We start from the raw sequence: 25666 nt of genomic DNA on the forward strand, positions 1-25666 counted from the left end.
GTGATTATTCACACATAACAAATAAACTGTTACATAATTATGATTCCCGACTCAAATAAAATAACATTGATAACAAATTAATGCGCACCTTGTTGGATTTTAACTCGGCCACGTAAGCATTGAAGGTTAACTTCTAATTTGACGATTCTCTTGTCATCGACGCAGCCATAACATTGTTTGTTGTACGTCTCTCCAGAGAATTATCAAAATTGTGTAACTTGGAAAATCAAGTAATTAAATTAAATCATAGAAACTAATATTGTTTTTACCCGTAAGATAGACGCGTTGGTCCATTTTTTAAAATCGATTTTAAAATAGATTATAACAAATAAAATCTATATACAATGTTTTGTGGCAAATTCAACTATTTAGTTGACAATGAGAACTAAAAACCACATTTTGAATAATCTTAATAAATATTTCTACTTTCTGTTTAAATCTAATTTTGTGTGAAGAGACTTATTCATCTTGTGGGCCAATCTTTGTGTCATTTTTATTTACATTTTTTAAAATACATTTCAATCAGAACGGGCCGATCTTAATGTATGAATGTATTCAAAAAGGAAACCGTATACAATCTCAAGCGTGTTGCCGGAGACGTGGTGCTTAACCCTTCTGACTAACAACGAAACCACCCGGAGCGCATACTCCTTATATCCCTAATTTTACTATTTTCCATTTTAATTTGCAATGAAAACAATGTCTACAAATGAAAGGTTCTGGTAGAGGAGATAGAATATTTACATGGGGTTTTATAAGCGCTATACTTGTTTTCGTTGTGGGTAAATATATCTCAATGTCACCAACAAAATATTGAAGAGACTAAAACACAGGGATTAATTATCATCGCGTCGCGTAGCAAGACCAACCCTTCACAACCGAAGCATTGAGGAGCCCTTTACATCCCCGAATTTATTTATTTTCAAATTCGTTAAATGATTGTTAGTACAATTTAGTCATAGGATTAAAAAACACCAACAGTCATACTTTATACAGAATAGGTTCTTAAGTTATGTCACACTTTTCTATCTTTAGAAACAGTGACAGATAAAGTTGTCACCCTTAATGCCATATGATTGCTCACACAACCGACTAAATATCTCCTAAATCTAGGCTTTACAGCTAGAATTTATATTGTAAACTTATCTCGATATAAATTATCATTCAGTAAACCCACTCATTAAGGAGTTTCAGACACAAACGTATCTATGAAAGCCTTTAAGTAGATTATTCAGACTATAGTTAACACATGTGCCGCAAGTCACCCTGGCCTTTCGTTATCTATCAGACCCGTTGCTAATAAACAAAACTTCCGGGTTTGATTGTATGTTTGTGATGGCAGCAGACCATTATATTTTGTATGACATTTGTTTTCATCACAATACACTTCAAATGCCAATATAAACTCTACATGGTAGAATTAAAAGATTCTTTAACAGGCTAATAATAATCTACGTTGTTATGTAAACAGTAAATGAAGCATAAAAAGTGAATCAGGAAGATGCTGGTCCCAATAATGTATTTCCTAAAGAGATGCTTGAAACTAACAACACAAAAAACTAAGGGCAAATTACTATCATGTGCGAAGGAAGATCTGCAAATGAAATGCAGCCTCTTCCCCGAGAGTTTAGTCGTTTATTTTCTTTATTATTCCATAGGAGGTAGGCTGTATTTATTAAGTACGGCGTTTTGCTAAGTTTCTTTTTAATATAACATACTGTTTTCAAACTAGCGTTCTAAGGTATTGATATTGTCATATTTGACATGTTGTTGCATAATACGACTGTAAAACATACAGAAAGGTCATAAAACGTCTGTGATCAATAACATGCATGAACTAGGTACAGTATATAAGGGGTTTACACTACGATCTTACAAGTCCAGTTCCTATCACAAACATTACTCATTTGTGAAGAGATATTAAACTACACTCTTAGACAGGATAAAATGATAATAGCGAAGCATGGACAACCTATCAAATATCGATACAACTTACACATTTCACAAACAAGGAAGACATCAATTCAAATATAAAAGGATTTATGTGATACACATTATGGTGTCACGACTCTAAATTAAGTAACAGACAGAACAAAACCAACATGTTTTCTACAACTTAAGTAATAATTTAATACTTTAAGTTATTAAATGAAAATTTTATTCGAACTTACAGACTTTTATCATTCAAAAGCAAAATTATCCCGAAACATTCTGCACTGTCACGTTATAAGTAAGGAACAATAGCCATATTGCAACATGTATATGCTAGACCATGAGGCTAATTATTCTCTTCATAAATGTTGCGAGAGTCAGCCTTGCGAAGAATGAGTGTCAAAGCGATGTGTACACAGCTGGCCGGCCGGCATATGTTACGATAGTGTAAACCGACATCAAAAGGACGGGTGGGAAGCCAGTTGTATATACCATGGCCATAGGAACTTGTTACTGGCGCCTTATTTGGCTGCGTGCGATTCACAGGTAAGTGGCATGCTTTACCTGTGTTGGGCTCAAAGGAACATCAAGTTGGGGTCGTAAATCCACCCTTGACAGACTGCCGGGGAGGGGGCAATGTCTGCTAATTATGTAGACCATGGGTGAATCGACATCCACTCAGAATTGAACAAGGCGTGACCACCAATGGAATCTCAAGGGACCGGAATAGCTGTAGGAGATAGAGAAGGGGAATACCCTGGTACAGTTGGTCCCGAGTCTCTGGGAGACAATAAAAGGAGAGAACGGAATTGGAAGTAGTGGAAGGGTGAAGGACGTGGTTTTTGGACTAAAGGGATACTGGGTAGCAGTCAAGTAATACTACAGATGAGTAGAGACAGAGGACAGGAGGAAAATCTATCACACTAAGTCAGATAATGAAATAGGCCGTCACTTGGTCGAGTGAAAGACGAGTGATAGGGTTTTGAATATTGAATTTCATTTGAGGAAGGACTATCTGTAATTGAATAGCATTAAATTTGTAGTTTTTTTGAATTTCACTTTTGTGTATTCAGTAATTTAACTGTCGGCATCACTGACTGGGGGCTCGGAGCTTTGCAACTCTATTGCTACTTCAATTTCTAACAAAAACGAGCTAGGGTGGGTCTTCTGTAATAATTACATATAAAACTGGGAGCACCCCACCCCAACCTAAGGTAGTCTACGAGACCTTTACATACACACTTACAAAATACCAGATTGTTCAGAACGATATCCAGGCCCTCGAATGTGATGATGTGTGACAGTTTTGATGTCTCACAATAACAATATTTAGAACTCCTCTGAGTACATTCACAATAGTCTCAGAATAATAGTTTATTCCAAACAGTATTATCAGCACTATGTAAATCCAGATAGTAATCCAAAGGAACATTTATTATCACATATTTAAATACAGCATTACACACATCTGCAGACTGATATTAAGACAAAACACAGGAAATAATGACTATAACAATGAATTAATTGTCCATGTTATCGCCGTATATGTATACAGTCAACACGTCAATATTTGCCTACTCCATACATGACCCATTTCACATTACCCTACCTTGCACCATAACCCACATGAATGAACCATCCAAACAAAAATCTACAGACATGCACCAAGTTAAAGGTCACTCTATTTATATTCATAACAGCTACCCTAATAATAAATCAGAAAGCCTTACGCAATAAAGCTTGCTTTGAAGTAGTAGTCAAACATGCATGTGAGAATATAATAACATAATGATACAGGAAGTTATCATATGAAAAATGACACAAACATATACAACATAAAGCAAGAAATTACTTCTATACACGTGAAAGTGCATCAGCAATCAAGAGGTATTTTCCCTTGAAGTGTCAAATTGTAACGTTATGTTAATGCAACATCAAAGTACATTTCAACATCATCTGATTTTTCTTTTGTATTGTGTTAATGTACGTAATCACGGAATACAATAATAGGAGAAGGAACTGACTTAACATACAGTTTAAAGTATTGCAAAACCAATATCAAAGTCAAGAACTACTCAGTAGTGGACTAATGTCTTTCGAGCTTGTTTAATGTTTTAAAGAAATAGCGCATTGTATGATCCACACCATGTTTGTCTACTTGAATTAATAAGACATTAACCCTACGTCACTTGCATCAACATGCATTTAAAAAAACTGGTTGAAATCTTGAGGTGAAAGAATTGGTACACTCTTAAGTATGACCTTTAATCAATCCTAAGCAATTGTGGGACAAAACAACGTGGTTCTCTTGCTCAACAAATAGGTCAGGATTTCAGCAATTTTGGAGATAGTCAGGCAACATTTTCAATAATATCCAGCCATACACCAACATCACCTCAGGTGCTTGTCACTGATAGGACTGGGAATTAAAAGATAGGCTTAACTTTAACTTCTACAGGTTTACCATGTTAATGTCCTAAATGCGGAACACGAACACAGCAAAACTCGCTTTTAATTAAAGTATTGTAAACTTTGCATGACTCCGTAGAACAAAATATTTCCGAATGGTTTCAATGTAATTTGTAGAGGTGTGGCTGCATATAATAACGTCATCGACGTACACTTAACTGCCATATATACCAAATGTTATCATGTTCATAAAATGCTGGAAATTTGATGGAGAATGGTTCATATCACATGGCAACATTTTATGTTAATAAAGTCCATCCTGAATAACAAATTCCGAGTTTTGTTCTCCTTTTCCATGCATGGAGGCTGCCAAAAGCCTTTCAAAAGGTGGAATTTTTAGTGACATATTTTCTCTGTTTTCAATGTAGTAAATGCAATCATCATTTCATGATATTGGAAACGAATTTGGTTTGGTCACACTGTTTACCTTTATGTAGTCAATGCACGTACGGAAAGTACCATCATGTTTTGAAACAATAATACACAGGAACACCAATTACTTTTACTTGGTTCAACAAGATCATTCTCCAAGAAATATTAAATTTCTTTTTTCAAATATTCCTGACTGAGAGAAATCATACAGTACAACTGTTTTCGCACAGGTGTAGAGTCTACACATCATCATAATGCTTATTTCTTCCTGTCTGAACATCTGGATAAAAGACTATAATCACATAATAGGTTTTTGTTTCAAATCAGTCTGCTCTTGTTGATGTAGACGTGAAGGTTTCTGGTCGAGATACTCTAATGATTCCGAATTTTTAAAACTGATTAATCCAAAATCGCCACAATCCGCTTGGACGCCATCGTTGAAATCATAACGCTGTGGAGCAGGTACAACTAAATTGATACAGAGATTAACATGAACATATTCATTTGCAATATTTTCCTGGCAGAGTTGTTTCTGTTTACACAACCTAGAAGTGTTGATATAAATGTAGTCACTTACATTCTTTGTTAAATTGCATAGAAACCAGATTACTTATGCGGAAGATGTCTTCATTTTTGACTGAGTAAATTGAAGATTTGTTGATGCTGCTTCACAATCATTAGACGACATTTAGTCGAAATTAAAACATAATCAAGAAGATTAATCAAAATTTTGATATGATTTTTCTCTTAATAACAAGAATTTTGAATACTCCTCTGGAGACAAAAGTCAAAATACCAGTTATTTCACTCAAGAAAACAAAGTACCCGTGAATGTCCACTACGATGAAATAAAGGAACATCTGAGACACAATTAAAAATATAGAAACATTATAAAAACTGTTATTAAGGTCAAAAAACACAATGGTCCTTAGAGTGTCCCAAGAGAAAGGACAACGAGTATAATTATCGTTGAAAAGCACAAACAGAAGAATAGGAACCCGCTCCAGCAAATAAATTAAATACAGGACATAACAAGAAACTCAAGAAGAAACCATGCCAGTGAAGACAGTAAAAAATCTGAGTAGCAAATAAGAAGAAACATGGACTTTATGATTTGTTTTAAAATTGAATTGTGTTTGACACGTGCGAGACAACATCAAAATGAAAATAATTTTGTCTCTTTTTCTCGAATAACTTTTAGTGTGGATAATGTAATAGAACGCACTGGCACACATACACACACACACACAGACACACACACCAACACATGACCCTGAGCGGAATTTTTTGTTTGAGTTGGCAATCATGAAATAGTAATATTTTCTAGCAAGGTCCTGAAATGGACAATATTGGGGTTTGCATGAAAGCAACGTATGAACTTGACGTCTTCCTCCTGCTTTTTAGTGGTTTGAGTGATTGTTGCTAATCTATGCATCTCAGTGATGGTGAATGTCGACTTTGTCATATAATGTTTTGAAAACTTGGATTTTGAAGGTCTCTTCTCTTAGGTTTTGCTATAGCCATTATTGTCAAGTATAATAACTTTGCCAGAATGTTTTGCAATTGACTGATCATTTTGTATTCACTCTCTTTCTTCTTTACAGTATTCAAGAGTTTCATCTTGTCTTCTTGTTCTTTACGTTTAACTCTTGTTATGTTTGAATAAATGTGCGTTTCTATTCTTTCTGAGCTGCAAAACGACCTGTAACTCTTCGTTCGTATTTCGTTCTGAAGTCATCATAGAATCGCAACGATGAAGAAGTAGGTGAATCTACTACGACCGGCCATATTGTAATCATCATCTTTTTGGAGAATAATCGCACCAGTACCAGTAGCCTTACTGTCTATCAGTCCTGCATAAGAAGTATTCACTGCAGGCGCACACCAAAAAATCGCCTCATTTCAGCCCTGTGTTTTCGACTTGAGTTCTTTAGCAATGGTATGACACATGTCTACCGTACTCGGATAGGAAGATAAAACATAGACCTTGCCTGAATTATGTTAAAGAAGTGCTTTAGATTATTGCGGCATCTGTTGTCATGGCAACTTTCTGTTTAATCCAGTGTAAGTGAAGTCAGCATGGGCCATTACTACGAGTACAGACATTGCTATCTCAAAGAGAAGAGTGTGTACTGAAAGGCAAGTGTGCTTGAAGAGGGTCTTGGTCTATGGATTGGCAGTAAGATAAAACTTGCAGAGAACATTGAAGTGGTGCCACATGAGCTAATCCCCTTTAGTTAACCATTCCAAAGACTCTTTTCAGGGATACTTCTCAATCACTGGCAATAAATGCATTTCATAGTTTTGTGTGTCTATGTTTATGCACAAATAATGAAACTTAAGCCCTTTACCCCTCTTGCCCGATGGCGTGTTTGTGTGTATAGTGTATATATGAACATTCCTACCCCGTTATGTGATTATGTGCGGCTTAAGTACATTTCCTTTATATTCTATCCTTAGTTAGTAAGTGTGGCGTATTGGTCACAACAACATCGTGTTGCAAAGTAAGTGCCGCGTGCTGAAGATTGGTTGTTCGAAACTTGGTCACTACACATGTCGTGTTTGATAGTAAATCTAGGATATTGGATAGTAAAATCATAGGTTTTGGGTAATATAGAAATGGATGTTGGTCGTGTGTATAGTTTTGACATTAACTTTCACCATATGACACAGGGCATTGTGCTAATTCCCCCTCCGCCGCATATCGTCATTTCCTTGTAAATGCACCTGAAGCCCCATATAGTCATTTCCTTGCATAAATGCGGCATATTGTTAATGACTCTTTAGCCCCATAACTTCCTTTATTACTAACTTGTGTCTTTGAGTTATGTTCGAAGCAAATATTGCGATGTTAGTTTAATTCACTTTTGGAACCATAATGCATTTTATAGTCAGCGACTTCTAACAATGTAACAATATTTTAATTGCGCTCGCGATGACACAGATGTTAAATTTATAACTTCATTGTTAAATTCCACTTGAGAATATCGCGTCATGTTCAGGCCATAGGGTCAATGCTTTCAAAATGCATCCGGAATCCTGCATTTTTCGACATTTCGCTAAACAACTGGGATGTATTTTTCTCTCATCCAAGCCTTCGTTAGACAAAAAAACAAATAATACGAGACTTTGTATATAGGTAACAAATATGGTGTTCTCATTTTGCACCCCATCTCTCTCTCTCTCTCTCTGTCTGCTAATGGTAGTTATGCATCAAAAGTTGTGAGTGTTCCTAATGTTTGTAGATTGAACCCGCGGAGAACAATTCAAATATGACAAATAAAACAACTGATTCGCTACTATTTCCGAGATATTTAAGGTTTGAGATATTACGTCTATGTATATTGTCTAGATAATAGAGAAATAATAACTTGTTAGCCTAAGTCTGTTCATGTGTTTATGGCTGCTCTACATGATAATATTTCACCTGTCCTGTTAATGTAACACTTTCAAAAAGAGCAAAAGGGTTATATAAATAAAATGTATTACTAAACAAAAGGCAAGCAACTATTATGTATATATATATATATATATATATATATATATATATATATATATATATATATAACCTAGCAGCATAAACGTTGTATCCTCTCATTTATCCAATACCACATTCAGGATAGTCATTCCCACTGACCTGTTTTGCCGCGTAAATTAGAAACCCACCCACCAGCATGGCTTCCACAACAAAGGCATGAAGTCATCAACAAGAAAACATCCGTTGCACATATTAATTACAATGTTTTTTTTCTATAAATTAAATAGGTGAACGCAACAGAAACAAAATATCAATGAAGATTTCAAGCTGCACGTTTTTGCAGCACTTATATGTAGAGTACTTACAAAAAGCAAAAATCTCATGATGACCGTGAGGTACTCAAAATGAATGGCTGATACTTAGGATTAATATACTGCAAAATATGCAGGGTTGATGAGATACGCTTTTGCAATGTTAAACCAAAACCAAACCAAGGTATTTTCATTTATAAAAATGAATAAGCGCGTGATCGTGATCAAACAAAACTACAGTTACTTAATTTACAAGAATGAATATGTTCGTGTTCAACGCCTAAAACGAATGCCAAGTGATAGGTTTAGCTTTCTCGACACGTGCCAAGCAGACATCAAAATGTTCTTTGTGAAAAATATATTCTTGCATTTTATATTTAGATGGCCATCTGATTAAAATCAAATCTCCATAGCCATATGTGTAGATATAACCGACACAAATAAGAGGTCATGTTATGGTCATCATGTGGTTTATCAATTAAATCACAGCTAGTGACGCAAGTAAAACATAATTATTAACGATACATCTCTATAACACGAACTTTCAATCATTTTAGGATATTAAATATAAGTGGACTGGATATTCAAATGGTCACCAAAACTTGAAATATTATCAGTGTCTGTCGCAACTGCACGCAGGACTGTCAGACTGATTTTGAGGGTACAAACAAGTTCGATGGATGTACACAATGTGACGGACTGCACCATGTTAAAGCAAAGACGTTTTGCGTTCTTCTCAACGGGCAGGGAAGCAATATTACACTTTGCTAATAAAAGTCGAGCACCGTGGTCTATGTTAAACACTAGCTCCCTTTGACTGTAATTGAACGCAGACAAACTGGTTATTTGCACACTTTTGTCGTCTTTGTAAGCTATAAATATGCTGTTTAACTGATATTTGTGTACAAGGTGTAGCCTTATTTACGAATATATAATGTTCTGAAAGAAAATATCTGAACAACATCATGGTTATGTTATTGTGTCTTAGGTTTATTTATAAGGCTGTGGTGAATATAATTATTATTTCCTACTTATGACAGGTTTGAAGAGTCATTTTCAGCTCTGTTAAGGTGTAATTTGACAGTAATAATTTATTTAAAATTTGGTCATTTGAATTACATGGACATCATTATATTTTGGACAAAATTACTTCTTGGGATCATTGTAATCCATCAAAACTGTCGGTACAACAACCTATTCAAGACTATTGGCACGTTAGCACATTCAATATTGAAATTCATTCTATCCTGTTGAACTTGTGATAAAACATTTATTTATATTGGAGTTTAACTTACAATACTATACGTTCCTCTTAAATGTTCACTTTGTAATTTCGTAACATAGAAATTTAAATGTATTTGTTGATTGTACTAATTTTGATAGTTTCTTTTCTTTCTGCTACTTAACTTAAGACCATGATGTCCTAACATAGTACAATATTAACTGGATAGTTTGTACCATTTGTAAACCTGGGTTCTGGTCAAAGGATGCAGCTGTAAATTATATGAGGCAGAACAGTGAATAATTGTTATCACCAAGCTGGGCAAAACTGTTATAGAATTATAGTTCAGAAATGGTAGGCATTGTAATGAATATTGGTGTTATGGATTGATATATGGACGGACGGGATTTCAAATAGAGCAAACATTATTCAAAATCTCTTTACAATAAATAAATAAAGGAAATACCTTTTTTTCTAAGGCACGATGAATTTTGCTCTACATAAGTCTGCAGTCCAGTCAACAACATTATATTTTGAGAATTTCCTCTGGACTGCTGATAAGGCTGTGGATGGGAACATAGATGGCAGCAATGCGATAACGTCAAAGACATGTAGCGCAACCGCTGTTGTTGTAGACAAGGCTAACCATACCTGGGAAGTTGAAATTGGCTTCAACATTATTGTAAAGACCATCACGGTTTACGGACAAACAAATCAAGGTATAGTTGTGTCTCAAAATTTGATCGTTTTAACCTCATCAAGAGAGGCTTGTCAGCTTTTAATGGTCTTTTCTAAACATTTTAACAGTCTAACAAGTCAGTTTGTGGACGTTTATTATTATTATTATTATTATTATTATTATTATTAGTATTATTGTTATTATTATTATTATTATTATTTCACATAAAAACAAAAATTAAATTACATCGGTAAATAGTGTCGCAGAGATTTGAGTACAGGTCATAAACTGCCTCGACCTCTTTGGGAAGCTAATGATTCTCAAGGATTGAGAAAGGCAGAGTAAATGGAACAGTTGCTCCAGGACAATCAACACTATTTGTTGAATGTCGATTGAGTTGTGGTGATCGGCAAGATTCACATTTATTTTATTCATTTATTTTATTGCGAATGTGACTTTAAATTATTCACTCGTTTTCTGCAGTCAACGTTTTCGTAAATATATTACTTGATACAGATTTAGCAAGTCATGAGATACGTTGTGCTTTCGCTCGACATCCTAACTTGTGTTGGATAGTAAAGATGACTCATGTAGCCGAACCATAGGTACATCTTGAAATATGCTTTTCAGACGTTCGGAATAATCTGTTTCCAAAGAGTAACATATGAAGCGAGGCACCTTGGTCTTCTATTTGTTTTACTCTGCATTGGTACGGCGGACAGCAACACACAAATGGCGTTAGTCGTGAGTTTTTTTATACCGGACACTTTCCCAGGGCTTGTTATCAGTGTGACACGTGTACGTCAGCGCGCTTAAAAAATGGCTCCATAGCCTTCCCACATGAAATAAATTAGAAAGTTATAATTCTAAAAGGTGTAATTGGATGAAACAAGTGTAAGTGGCTTCACATTTTGTGATCAATAATGTGTCTTCAAGTACTGTTGGATACACTCTGATATAATTAGAAAGGGTTGAGGCCCTATTCCGTGTGTAATATATTAGGTTGGCGCTCTCGGACTAATACCTTTATGGTGAGCAAAAACGATGGGACCGCTCGTATGAGCGTTCCAAGCTAAATGTGATAAATAAATTATAGGAAACCTTATATTAGAAATATCAAACAATATCTATATAATGCCACTATCAATGATTAATTAACGACAACTCAAAATGCATCCTCACAGCATGCGATGACATTAGTAAAAAGAGAAGAACTCGAAAACGATCACGTATGGAAAAAAGTTGCATAATATCATTACTGGCGAGTTGGATGATGTTCATTTTCAACAGACGACAACGATTTATCTCCTTGATTGTTCTATCACATTTATTCATCAAGGTCACATGTAGATATATGTGCTGATGTGAATTGGAGACAATCCCGTCTTGGTTTTATGGCCCAGTGATAACTAAAATTATACTTAATGGTTATAAAACTCACCAGATCTCGACGATATTCGCAAAAAGATGAACACACATTTCAGTCGTAGGGCAATATATATTATAGATTATACGGTAGTTGACGGACAATGACTGCAGAGGAGGAATGGAATATGCTGACACTTCTTTTGCCGAGAAAACCTTTCTGCCCAAATAATTATTCACTGATATTTTTGTACACGATATGACTTTCCTATTAGAGATATCAACGTCTTTGTATATACATTATGACAATATCAGGTCGTCACTCAATAGCCCGTTGGGCACAAAATAGGTTTTTAGGGCATACTGGAACGAACATTATATGACCACGTTCAAATTCACAACTCAGTGACCTTCACGCAGCGCGTGATACTATTCTCAGTGACCAGAAAGTTGTAAAATGTTATCTTGATCGTTTGTGTACGTCACGATGTCATACCACCCAAAAATAAATTTCAGAACTACATCATTATATTCTTGATGCAAAGGAAGAATTCGTCGTTGACAATGCCGCATATGTGTATTTCACATGATATTTTGAAATACAGAAAGAGCGACGAGTTTACAATGCCAGAACGAACAACACATGTCCTGCATCTGTTTGATCTTTTCTTCCTCCGGTTAATATATACTTTCTCAGAAAACAATTGATCGCCAAGAGATAAAATGAAGATTGTGTTATGAGGAACACATTAGATCATATACGGGTGGAACGACGTCACGGTACGTCTTTTGTCACGATAACACATCAGATTCCCTTTGGAGTTCTGAACGGCTTTGACAGAATCAACTACGATAATTCATTCACACTTACCGCTGCACTGTGATATATGGAGTTTCCCTCGTGGAAAATCCCAACCAGAATTTATTGCCTTATTAATGGCGGTAAAATTAACTGTGCGACAGCACGTGTGACCAAACATTTAGTGTTACTGAGCATAGATGTGCGGGAATATCTCAGTGAGAAAACAATGTTGGAAAAACAGGTGCTAAACTCATTGGAACGGTCACTGAAGACGCCAGTTATCATCACGAAAATAACCGGTGAAGTTATTGATTTCACAGGATAATACAGATATTGAAAATCTTTAACAGCGGTGTAGCCATAAAACTTATCTAACATCAAGCCCAAGCGTGGTCGGCTAATTTGCAATTTCTCTGCAAGTGTTTGTTAAATTTTACTCCGGTGATGTTAAGGACAGAAAAACCGCTCTGCAAAATATCAGGAACAACACTATTATTTTTCGGAAACATTATTTTTCACGGATTCAAAATCTCATATAGTAAATGATCCAGTTGCAAGTCACAAAGTTATGTATCTAAATGAGGCAGCTGATTCTGGTAAAACTGCTCTCAAGATCAACTTGTATACAAAATTTGTTTGATGAGTCAAACCTCGTCGCGTTAACCCTACACCGAAACTTGCGTTCGACATGAGACAACGTCAAGTTACCTCACAAACTTATCATAGTTTTCTTTCCATGTGGAAAGGAAAATCCGGATTGGATACTGTACGTATGGATAACGAGTATATACATCGCATCATAATATGGGACGAGACATGTACCGAATTCGTTGACACGATATAAATGATTTTATGATGGTTGAGTAATAATTCTTGTTGCATAATCATGTGTGGGAATCAATGTCAGTATCCACCTATTTGTTGCAAATCTCCAAATCACAGGCTGGTGTCCAAAGCGAATGATTGTGATAAAGATCTAGACGATCATTGCACCACGATAATAATCTACTTGAGTTAAAGTTACAAATACGACTAAAATGTGACCTCAAAAGATGTGAAAAAATGCGTGAAGCGATCGTGAAAAATTCATATGATGACTTTCGTGCCATCTTGTTCCCAGCGATGTCAGCGACCGTCACAGGTAAACAATCACGTGACACTCTTCAGTGTGAATTGTTAAGGTTTCATAAGGACAGATACCCAAACGAATAAGCCTCACTCGTATACAGACGGTGGATACTATGGGAAAACAAATCAAAGTACCAATTACAGGATTGGAAACAACCCTCAAGCTTGAACTTAATTGTATAATCGATATGCTGTTGTGTCAGGTGGAGCATGCGACGAGCGTTGATTCGACTCCATGGTGTCCTGCATACGCAACTTCCGTTCATGGATTAAATCGTCTAACAATATAGAGCTCACAGCTTTTCTGGTTCATTGACGATCGCGTAGAAGGGTCAAATCTTGCATAACTTGCTGTGTCGGTGATCCAGTATGTATCACAAATCGCACACGTTGAACTTGATAGCATTTTCAAAAGCGCGTTGTTCAGCATCAACAAAAAATTGTCTCAACCGCTTCCGCAGAAAATTAGCATCATGATAGCAAACAAAATGTATCTTACCTACGTTATGATACCCAGCGGAGTTTTCCTGACTGAAGTGATCTCGCTTGGATTACACCATGGGCTTGGAACAACAACTAAATAATCATTGGATCTTGTTAATAATCAACGAGGGTATCTACGTGGTAACGTCATCATGATATTCCTTGGGTGTAACCGGCGACACGGTGATATGAGCCTTGTGTGCTGCCACGCGGAGATACCGCTTTGTTCATGCATCACCCTCCGTGATTATACTGTGTATCCGCCGGTATCACTACCAACTTTTCTCTCACACATCAAGGTAATCATTGCTGTGACGAGTCACGTTTAAATTGTTTTTTGTCGTTAAACTCCAGATAACATGAGTAGAAATTATTTTTCCACCTTCTATATCTCCAGATGCTTATCGATATCAAACTAGAGCGATTCTGGCGCCTGCCAATATTAGTTCAACATAGGTCTCGGCGACTCCAGTGGTCATTATTTAGCCACGGCGGGTTTCATCGCTGTCGTGTTCGTAATTTACTTGTTTGATGCGGCTACGCCCGCAGAAAGTCTTTCTGCCATCATGTAATCGTACCGCAAGTATACGGCTAAATTGTTCGAAAATGACTTGATCGTTTTAAACACCATCATGTCCCTTGCGATAATTTAATCCTGTTATGTTTCATAAACGCGTTTACGTATCCTAGAAATTCTCAGCCTTGATGAAACTGCGTCAGACTTGGTCAACTTAATGGTCCACGTACGAATATGCGATTGGATGTGCCGGCGACCTCGGTGGCCGTTTTCTATGTCAACGGTGTAGCCTTCTTGTGACAGAACCAACATATCCGCCTGGTGAACTTCATTGGGTGTTTTGACGTCAAACGACTACCATGGATTTAGTTCTTGATGCCGCTAAGTGAATCTGACATAAATGCTTGTCGCACCAACCAAATAGCGAAAATATATTTTATTTTAAACGCGAGTGGCATTTGCTTATTTGCTGATATTGCGGTGTCTTTCCAATAACCACGGCTCTGTAATAAATCGATTCCATCATAGGAGTGTTAACACTCCAATATGTTTTTAAGACCCTAGTCAATTGCCTCCAACCGCTAATAGTGCCGGTATTGCGGTTGTTATTAACCATCGTGCAAGATGTTGCCGCACATATGGTGAACTAATTTTATTTAACTTCCATTTGTTTTCACGATCAACTTTGTTTGGCAGAGTTAAATCACAGTTACTGAATGTAAGATCGTGTCGGTGAGATGCGCGATCAGTCTCCATGGCTGTTTTGTCACAATCGAGAGGACGTCGATCTTGTAGAATATTCAGTCGAGTCCCATTCAGATAGTAATTATACCACGATAAATGTTTCCTTACTGGGTGTTTCGTTAATGGAGGCCATAGTCGCCTAGCATAACGATGATGCATTGCAGCCAACCAGCTTGTTTGCCGTCAACATACATTTATATATTTTCATGCCACATCGCGCACACATCCTTGTGGTTAGGTTCCGTTTATTTATCGCGGTGATTATATGTCAGTCTACTGCGTCCAAGTAACACTTGCATCGCAGACAATATAAACGTGTTGGCATTTCATATCACTATGGCAGTCAATAAACTGACCACATACAATTAATTGACCAATTAAAATAAATTGTCTGAAGAACGTTCACCATCCCGCGATGAGTTTCACATAGTTAACAATTTATCAACAAAATAAAAATCCACCGGTAAAAATCCATTTGGCATCACCCAATAGTGTGAGTGAGATAATCATATGACCATTGGTTTGCCGTAAGACCTATTTGTTACTTAACCTCGTTATGAGAATCCTACGATGGACAGGTTATATCTATTTGCGGCAATCACAGATGACCAGACGTATTATATCGTTCTACAAGATTACAACGAGGCCACCAACAAAATGGAAGTCAGCAACATTGTTTGATTCTTCAGCAATATGAAATACGAAAATGCCATAGAAGACATATAGATCGCCATGGCAAGAGAAGCATCCGCAGTGGCTCTGATGCTGAGATAGCTTCTTCCGAGGATATTTAAGCGATCAGAGGTGCTACCTCATTCATTCCTGAGCAAATCAGAAAAGCCATTGCGGCACCAGAACGCACAAAAATCTCCACGAAAAAGGCAAGGGAAGACGTTGGTGACTTCGCTTGCATGTCTGTGCATGAAATATCACCAGATTATTAATTAGAACAGGAAACGGTAATACAATTTATAACGAGGTAGAACGTCAGAAAAGTTTTGAGAAAATCGCCACGTTAGTCGCGAGTGTGTATGACAGCAGATATAAACATTTATTGCAGCTTAAAAAATCATAAATCAAATAAGGACTGTTTAAGATGGGTTTATCGAGAGATTTGACGTCTCACTAGGGTAAATGATGATGAGCCCAGACGAGCCAAAGTTTTAAAAGAGGAAGGGGTTACATTATTTGAATAAATGGTGTTAAAACATGAAATTAACATGCAGCTGCAAATCGATTAAAACATTGAGTATAAAAACCGATTGAAACTCATAGTGAGACCCCTCCCGTTTAAACAAGGATATAAACCCCATCGGAGTTAAGCAATCGCGACACCGTAATTTCTCGATAAAGTTAACGTCGACGTTCATCCATTAGAAACCCTCGTGCGGAGTTTACTGGCCGGAAATAATTCCCACCATACCATCAAAGAAGCATCAGCAACCTGTCAGCGATTGAACGCGAGTTGAATCATGGACTCACATATCATCCTCGTGCTGATCAACGGGGTGATTGACTACAACGTTTACAACAGTGACTAAAGTCCTCGCCGAAATTAAATTATTAGTCATCACAATTACACATGTAACTTGCTAATATCAATAATGGGAAGCACGTTGAATAGGAATAGATTAATTTTACCACTTGATAGAATAATTGTTAAAACCACTACGAGTTCCAACGCGATGGTGCCAATGTCGAAAATGTTGGCAGAATCTGATGTTGTATTTCCCAGCCCGAGTATGGCGCACCCGGTAGCACACTTGAGATATCATTGGATCAGTTCCATGTATATTACAGCTTGCTCAACATACCAGTCAATAATACACTATTGTTTTAATGAAAAACGCAAAGGAAATCAATGAATCCTAAATAGCATTTCTCGGCGGCGTTTGCGAGACAATCAATGCTGAATTTAAATTGCGTATATGCACAATAACAGGATAATATTCTCGTTCATGAGCCGACACTAGATTCGGACATGTAGATAAAACCGTCCAGGTACCGCATTGACATTAGTACATCGTCAATCAAAACGGTGCCTGAGTGCGACTGGGAAAAAACTGTGGGGGAAAATAACTGTGGAAAATTCTCCTGATAGCGATAGACGTCACATTGCACCCGACATCGTGTCCATCATATAGACTAACAAGGTAAATCTCAGGTGGGATGCCATCAAAGTTTTTCATCATTGGATGGCAGAGTGTATCGCGAAAGGAATAGATTTTGTTTAGTTTTTCCTTGAATATATATTTGTGCGACTTAATAATGGTCATAACAATATTTATTGCCGTGTTAGAATCACACTGACATATTGAGATATGCGTTTGCTTCATTTCTTAAAGAAACACTTCTCGTTAGTTTGTATATCATTGGCACGACGGGGTAATGGTCAGCTACAGTTATCCCCGATGTTAATTGAATAAATAATGAAAATCGTTCACAATTACTCCGTCAACCGAGTCCGATCTGTAAATTTACGCTTGCCTGTCTATTGAGTTTCTCACAGATATTGGTTTGGCGATGCTGCTCATGGGTTATTTGCCAGAATTTTTTCAGTGGCCACAAAATCGGTAATAAGGCCATTGGGGTTGTTAAGATTAAGGTAATTGACGCAGGGCTGTTTGCCGCCTGGCGTGGGATTTCTGCGATATAGGATAGGTTATCTAGATTAGTTTCTGGAGTTGGAGACAAGAATAGATTGCCAGTCGCTGCGCTGAACAAATCTACGCGGACCATTAATTTTCGTAACACTAGCGGTCTGCCACTGCCAAAAAACAAAACAAAATGCTCGCCAAGGACAGTGAAAGCATCATTGTCGCATCAGCAGCACGACTAACTAATTTGGTGAGCAAAAATGCCTAAGGCAATTTATTGCCTGAATGTCAACAGTCGGGAAACATAACGGCGAATCTTGTCGCAGGGTGAGGTCTACCACGGAGAGAACTGAGATGACAAATCTCCGCAACATTTAAATTGCTCAAATAACATAAAATGACGTGTATCAGTTGCATCATTTGAAATGGACGAACCAGTTTATAAAGATGAGTCTAAGCGCTATTATTGACATTATTTCTATTTATGTTCATGTGCCAAACAATTATAGTCGAATATAAATACATGTTCGGTATATAAACAGGTATTTCTTGCACGCTAAAGCCTTTTTTGAGGTCGAAGGAACTCTCGAGAAGCAAGATGTCAATCCGTACGTCGCGGAGAAACTGTGGTATTCGGTTTAATAGGAATCCAAGGACGCATGAAATAACTGTTCTGAACACACGGTTCGATACATCTATATAAAGGTTGAATAACGTACAAGGCGGTGTATAAACGACCATTGAAATAATTCATAATCTAAGATAAACTTTGAACGAACACTTCTATACGTAGTTGCATCTGGATCAAGGGACGTCGATGGGATTAAGACTAGAGGAGTATTTCACCTCTTTACCGGAACATAATATCGACTGGCGATGTGAGATCAAAGTCATCGTTAGTGTCCAATGCACCCTCGGACCATATAAACCACCGTTGAGTCCAGAGGATGGTAACAAAACTGGAATAGACCTCTGAATATTATAGGAGGGGAAAAGTAGTTTGGTTAAATGCTGTTTTTAAATTAGCCAAGGATGACCAAATCTATCTAAAACATACTACGTTTACTACATTGAACTTTGAAATATAATTACAAAATTCAATTATGGATGGGATGGGTCTTGCGGCTTGCTGTGATTCTCCTTAGATAATAAATAGACCGTCAGTATTATCAACATAAACATTCAACGACGCAATTGTGAACGTAAATTGATAAACGACAACTGATACTACAACAATATAAATGTAATCCCCAGCCAGTTCAAGAAGGGCGCGGTATAATCAATACTGCATCTGAATCATGAATGCTCAAAACACTGCAAGCGAGATGTTTTGTATTGACTAAACATCACATTTTTGGACACACGGTGACATACACTTGTCAGTCCCCAACTCCCAGCAACTTCTGGCTGCGTTTCAGCATACAAATGTTTTCGCGACCCACCCCACTTTTTTGTTTCCATCCACCTCGCCCAATGTGAGTTTGAAAAATAGAAGGCCAAGGTGTCCCTTCCCTTCTGTCCAATGTTTTGAATTATGTGTTGTGAGTCTGGTGGATAGAGATGGTAAGGAACCGCAAAAGAGATGCATGTTTTGGCTTTCAGAGGGGAATTGTGATCGTGATTCTGGTTTTGTTCACTGTATGAGCAATATTTCCCTACTGAATCCTCTACTTCTAAGGCACCTACGTACTCATAGTCTCTTGTCAATGCTTATCAGACCTAGATAGATTAGTCAGGCCGTATGGAGTATGATTTATTGCTCTTTCGGGTGGCAGCTGGTGATGAGCAATACTAGTAGGTCAATTCATTTGCTCTACAGGTTGATTTTTATCTTCTCATCCCAGGCATCAAATAAGCCATTTGACTTGATTCACGTCTAGGACGCAAATGTAACTGTAGTATTGAACTCATCGGCGAAGTCCGCTAATATTTTGAAACGGCCCCTAGATCGATCCAAGTTCATATATATGGTGCCTCGTAGAGAAGTCATTTTTTGATTCCTGAAATGAAACTATTGTTTTACAAAGGCTCCATCTAAGAAATGTCCACATTGTTGTCTGATTAATTTAGAAGGAGCGATGATTACACAACAAGACATGAATCACACAATCCGTTCCAGGGTAATGATCAAGTCGACCCTCTTGTTGTCTTAGATTTACTACTAGTATGGGACGTTGGTATATTAGGAACATGTATACACAGTGGGGAGTAGAGTATAGTCTTTAAAGTTGGGTTTCCTAAATTTGACAGTGAACGAACTCTTCAGAATATTTCTTTCAGTGCGATGGTCGTTTCTGGAAATGTTCATTTTAGAGGCTAAAAAAACTCCTCTGGCTTTATCGTCAGCCGATATAAGAGAGGGCAATATTTGGTTATGAAACTGCCCTGAAAATGCATGTCTTTTAAGGTCTGACACTGTTCAATTGGGCTCATGGAAAGAGAGAGTTCAAAGTCAATGTTCACTGCATACATTGAATAATGAGCGTGAACAAGCTCGTACGGGAGTGCTTTCAAAATACAAATAAACTCTGAATTCACCAATCAGCAATATACAATGAATATTAATATGTTAAAACACGAGACATACATCATGGTTTGAGTATAGCTCATAAAATCTTTTCTATAAGAAATGAAAGACATGGCTATATTGAGTATCCTAAGTAATAGAAACAAAATAATTGTTGTTTTAAACTCCCCAAACCTAGATGTCTTTCTGTCAAGAGATAGAAAATACAACTGAATTAGAAAGAATAACGCTATTACGGGGAAAAATTGTTTTCTCCATCCACACCTAAACTGATCCTTGACTAAGATCTTTAATTTTGCAATTAAGTTCAACCATGTCCATTGAAGATAGACAAAACTTTATTTTTTTAAAAATATCAATGATTAATCGACTAAATTACTCTGCGTCAATATAACATTTGTCACACAGAGATCAGCACCAAATTTAATATGATTAAAACCTTGTACCTAATATAACATTCATGTACAGGAAAAGCATATATAATTTTCTATGCGCAATCCTCTAAAAAGACGCAGATCATGTTTCGGTGTTCAAGTTGAAGAAGCTTTCACACAAATTCCGTACAATAGTATTGACTTATACAGGATCTATTATACTGTATTTATTTGTGAAGATGTGATGCTTTATGAAAGTAAATGCTTACATTTTTCTTACTTTTCTTTTAGGGGATGATCAACTTTCTGGCTTTAAGCTGTATCTTGGTAATAGTTCGAATTCGTGGACGTACAACCATCAATTAGTGGTGATCTCATCAGCTAATAACATATATGTTTCTAGACCTAATTATACCGTTGCCCGTTTCATCTCTTTGGTGAGGTTGAGCGATATATTGGTCATATGCGAAGTTATTGTTGATGGTGGTAAGTTGTTTATTATATTTTGCACTATACGTGGTCACAAATGAATAACAAATCAGATACATTAATGATGCAGCGATTCCCATAAACATTAAAACATTAAAAACAATATCAATGGTAGAAGAAATAGTAATTAACTCATAGGCAGGTGAGTTTTGGAACAATATTTTTAGCAGCGCATCTACTATTTGATTTAGTTCTCTTCCTCAACGAGATATTCGTCGGAACTGTTGTCCAAAATTCCGCTCGTTTTGGTTGAAGTACTTGATTAATATCACGTATGAACTGGCCCTCACACTATTCATAAGCTTGATTGATAACTTCATGGGCAATAATGCTTATTTAAGTTTGTTGAAAGTTGAACAAACATACAAATATATGCCCTCGAAGTTGTCTTGGGAGCTCTAAATAACCATTTGAAATAACGTCGATATGCTTTGATAATATATAAAAAAAATTATCTATAAATCTAATTACAGTGAAAATATCAAATGACTAAAGAAATTCTAAGCAAGGGTAAATTGATTAAAAGAGAAGAAAAGCGAAATTGGCTGTTTGTTTTGCTGAGTACTAAGAATGTAGCATATTAAAGAATCGCATTTCATATGTAAAACATATTTATCACATACATACAAAAGCAAAACCACATCTCAAGATTGGTTCATGTTTTGGTTATTGGGTCAAACCATTTAAATTTCATGTATGACACTCTTGTTATACCAGGTGAGTGAGTAATATTATGATACTCATTACCTCTTAGATACATGTTAAAGTAAGAACTATTTATCCTTTGTAAAGCCCACCATTGCAAGATGTGTTTTTGTCTTAATGATAAATGATGCACCTTTCCTGCTTATCCTCTTAAATCTAAGTTATCTCATGATTTGTTATAACTTCATATCCACATTATTCTGACAAAGCAATATTAGCATTCGTAAATCTGGTGAAGATAAATGCTGAATTTATTTAATTTTATCATATTTTAATTTTTGCTAAATTTTATTTTTCAAAATGTAATATTGTTTATTTCACAAACCTCCAGAGTGTACCGATGGTGTCTTTTCCGGGTTTACTGAGTTTTGTAACAATACATGTGGAAAATGTATCCATGGCCAGCCATGTAACAAAACGGATGGAACATGTCCTAACGGGTGTGAACCAGGATGGAAAGGAACTCATTGCAACCAAGGCAAGTGAAATGGTTTAAATAAATTAGAGTGATATTCTTAAAAGGTGTACCTTATTTCTGATATAAAAAGCAACATCAATGTACATGCATTAAAATTATGTTCTGTAACATACTTCTAAAATTCGTCAACCATTTTTAGTTTTAAAGATACAAAATTTCAATATGTGATTAATTTCCTTGTTGTTGTATTTTTTTAAAATGAAAACACTATAAATAATCTATTAAATTTTAAATGCATTGTTATCTTAAATTTAATCATGTTGCGTAAAATTGACTACAACCGAATTAAAACAAAATATTTATACCTGAATCATCTTATAGCTGTTTGGAAGGAAGGTTTTCATATCACTCATGTCACTTTCAGATGGTGGAATATGTCATTGTGAGGTTATATCAAGAGCTTTAAAAGTGTTAGTGTTTATCGTATGATCATATACATATGATGATTTAATTATTAAATATAAATATCACTAAAAACAAAATATTTGTATCAGCTAAAAATAATTGTTTACGTTACAATTAATGTTATCTCACAATTCATTATGTTTTCTTATTGCTTTATCACTAAGAGGCGTGAAACTGCTACTAAGATGGACGATATGAAACAGAACAGGATACAGTGCTATATTTTAGATGCACAATTCAAATCGAGGAAAAAAGTTCATGAAAACCTTTAATAATTAATAAAAATCAACGACATCATAGGTATGAGTTTGCTTAGGAAGTTGGCAGAGTAAACTATAATAATATACACAATTAATAAAACAAGGTTGCGTTACGAATCTATGTTCTTAAAACAACTAGTAGAAATGATCGAAAACCAACAAGTTTTATAACATACGGCACATAATGTATCTCCCTAGAATACAAAGTCACAATTCATAAAAATAATGTTCAGTACCGTGAATTAAAACCCAGAGAGTCTTAAAGTTTATATCACTCTTCCCCAATTTATGATGTCCCAAATGAAATCCATATTTTTTACAAAAACGTTCAATATTGAATGTGCTGATGTGCATGTAGTCGCGAATGTGCTAATGTGTCAATGGCTTCATTTGTGGTAAGTGTTAACATTCTGTTGATGGATCACAATAATATAATTCAAAACGTCCTTCAGAGAATTAACCATAACTCCAAATTAATGATTTAGTCAAAATATTAATGAGCACCTTGTACTTCAAGTAAATAATAGAAATACAAAATTCAGACATATTAAAAACAGAGCACAACAGTAAAGATTGATTCTACTTTGGATTATAGCAGAGATGAGGAAGTTTTTTTTTAAATGTTATATACCCCTCCACTTGACCTAGGTCGCAATGCCATTTTCTAAAAAAACCGATCCTAATGGAGACGTTCATTTTTGCAACCCTCTATGTCAGAATCAAGACTATATTTAAAAAGGTGACAGTAATGGCGGCTATAGGTGGAAGCTAGTAAAGTGGGTTCTGTATATTGTGGCATGTATAAGTGGTTATTTTTAAAGTGAAATGGTTCATGTTTGTTAGGATGATGTGTGAATATTCAAGGAATGCAGGGCATACAACATTACTGGTATATCTTAATCAATTTTGAAAAAAAAAAGTGTTTTTCCACTCAAAATTCAAATATGATGGAGCAGAGATGTAAGTTTAGTGGTGCATTTTTGAAACATTCCCTACCTGATTTGTTTGACACATTTACTTATTTCAGTGTAGTTGCCTTCAATTATAAGAATTGTTTGGCACATGGCGAGTGATAAATGTCGGTATCACAACTGAGTAGTGAGAAAAAATTAGTCCAAACACGATTATCTACAAGCATGAGTGGAAAGAAAGATCAAGGCAAGCAACAAATAAAAACCAGATTACAGAGTGGCACCTTAATGGAGACATCTGACACAAGTATGAGTGAATCAACCTTGAGTACAATTCAGCTGGACTTGGATGAAATAAAGCAAAGTCTCAGAGGGAGCATTTCAAAAGCAGATTTCACATCTGCGTTGCTGACTTGGTGAAAAAGATTACCTAACAGAAATTGTCTCAACTATTGTGAGGAAATTGCTAGAGAATGTGAAGGAAGACCTGAGAAAGGAGATAGTTGTAGAAAGTGAAAGGGTAGTAAAGGAGAGGACAGGAGAGTTGATGGATAGGGTGGATTCACTGGAATTCGAAAACTACCAATTGAGAGAAAAATTACAAGAGGCAAAGAAGGAAAATGATAAAATGAGGAGTGACATGAAAGATTCTGAGAGGAGATCGAAGCAAGCAAGTGCGGCTTCAAACCAAATCGAATAATATTCAAGGAAGCTGAACATAAATTTTTAGGGCTGGAGGAGGAGGAAAATGAAAGCCTGAGAGAGAGAATTCCGAAATTGGTGAAGGAAGTCACAAAGATTAATTTGGACAACAGGGACATAGTGGCTGTGCATAGGATTCCAGGTCGACAGGGACAACCAAGGCCAGTCATTGTCAAATTTTGGAGTCTGGATTGTAAACTTCCAATTATCAAGAAGCGGAAGGATTTTCGACAGTACAAAGGAATTAAACTGGTAGAGGATGTGACCAGGATGAATACTGAACTTATCAATAAATTATATAGGCATCAAGAAATTGACAGTGCATGGTACTTTAATGGATCTGTGTATGGTAAAACCAAATCAGGAAAAAGGATACAATTTGACATCTATGATGAAATTGATGAGAAAATTAGATTATAAGTGTAATATGCAACTCTGTGAACTTATGAAATTGATCGAATAGGTATGTGAACTTTCGTTTTGATACTCCTTTTTCTACTCTAATTTGTTGTAATATTTTGTTTATAAGACACTTCTTTCCCTCACTAGTTTTGTCCTTAATTAATATATTTGTTTATTCGCTCTTCCACTGTCATATCTCTCCCTAATAAATTCTCTCACTAGTTCATAAATCATCTTTCACTCATATGCACTCATATACACATTTACGCAGTCGTTTACTCACCTTTTTCAACATTACTCTTCCACGATAAATT

General features: G+C 36.2%; 1 protein-coding gene across 1 annotated transcript; it reads left to right on the forward strand.

Annotated features, from left to right (window-relative positions):
- Positions 1 to 1694: 1694 nt before the first annotated feature.
- LOC149798409 (uncharacterized) lies at positions 1695 to 24948 on the forward strand. Its single transcript, XM_089960870.1, has 5 exons — positions 1695 to 2478; positions 10264 to 10503; positions 21292 to 21486; positions 22526 to 22672; positions 24674 to 24948. The coding sequence occupies exons 2-5, from the start codon at positions 10269 to 10271 to the stop codon at positions 24946 to 24948; spliced, it is 852 nt and encodes a 283-aa protein (XP_089816996.1). The 5' UTR covers positions 1695 to 2478; positions 10264 to 10268.
- Positions 24949 to 25666: the final 718 nt, after the last annotated feature.

The sequence above is a fragment of the Sinohyriopsis cumingii genome, chromosome 6 (genome assembly GCF_028554795.1).
Source record: "Sinohyriopsis cumingii isolate HCF-2022 chromosome 6, ASM2855479v2, whole genome shotgun sequence".
Lineage (NCBI taxonomy): Eukaryota > Metazoa > Mollusca > Bivalvia > Unionida > Unionidae > Sinohyriopsis > Sinohyriopsis cumingii.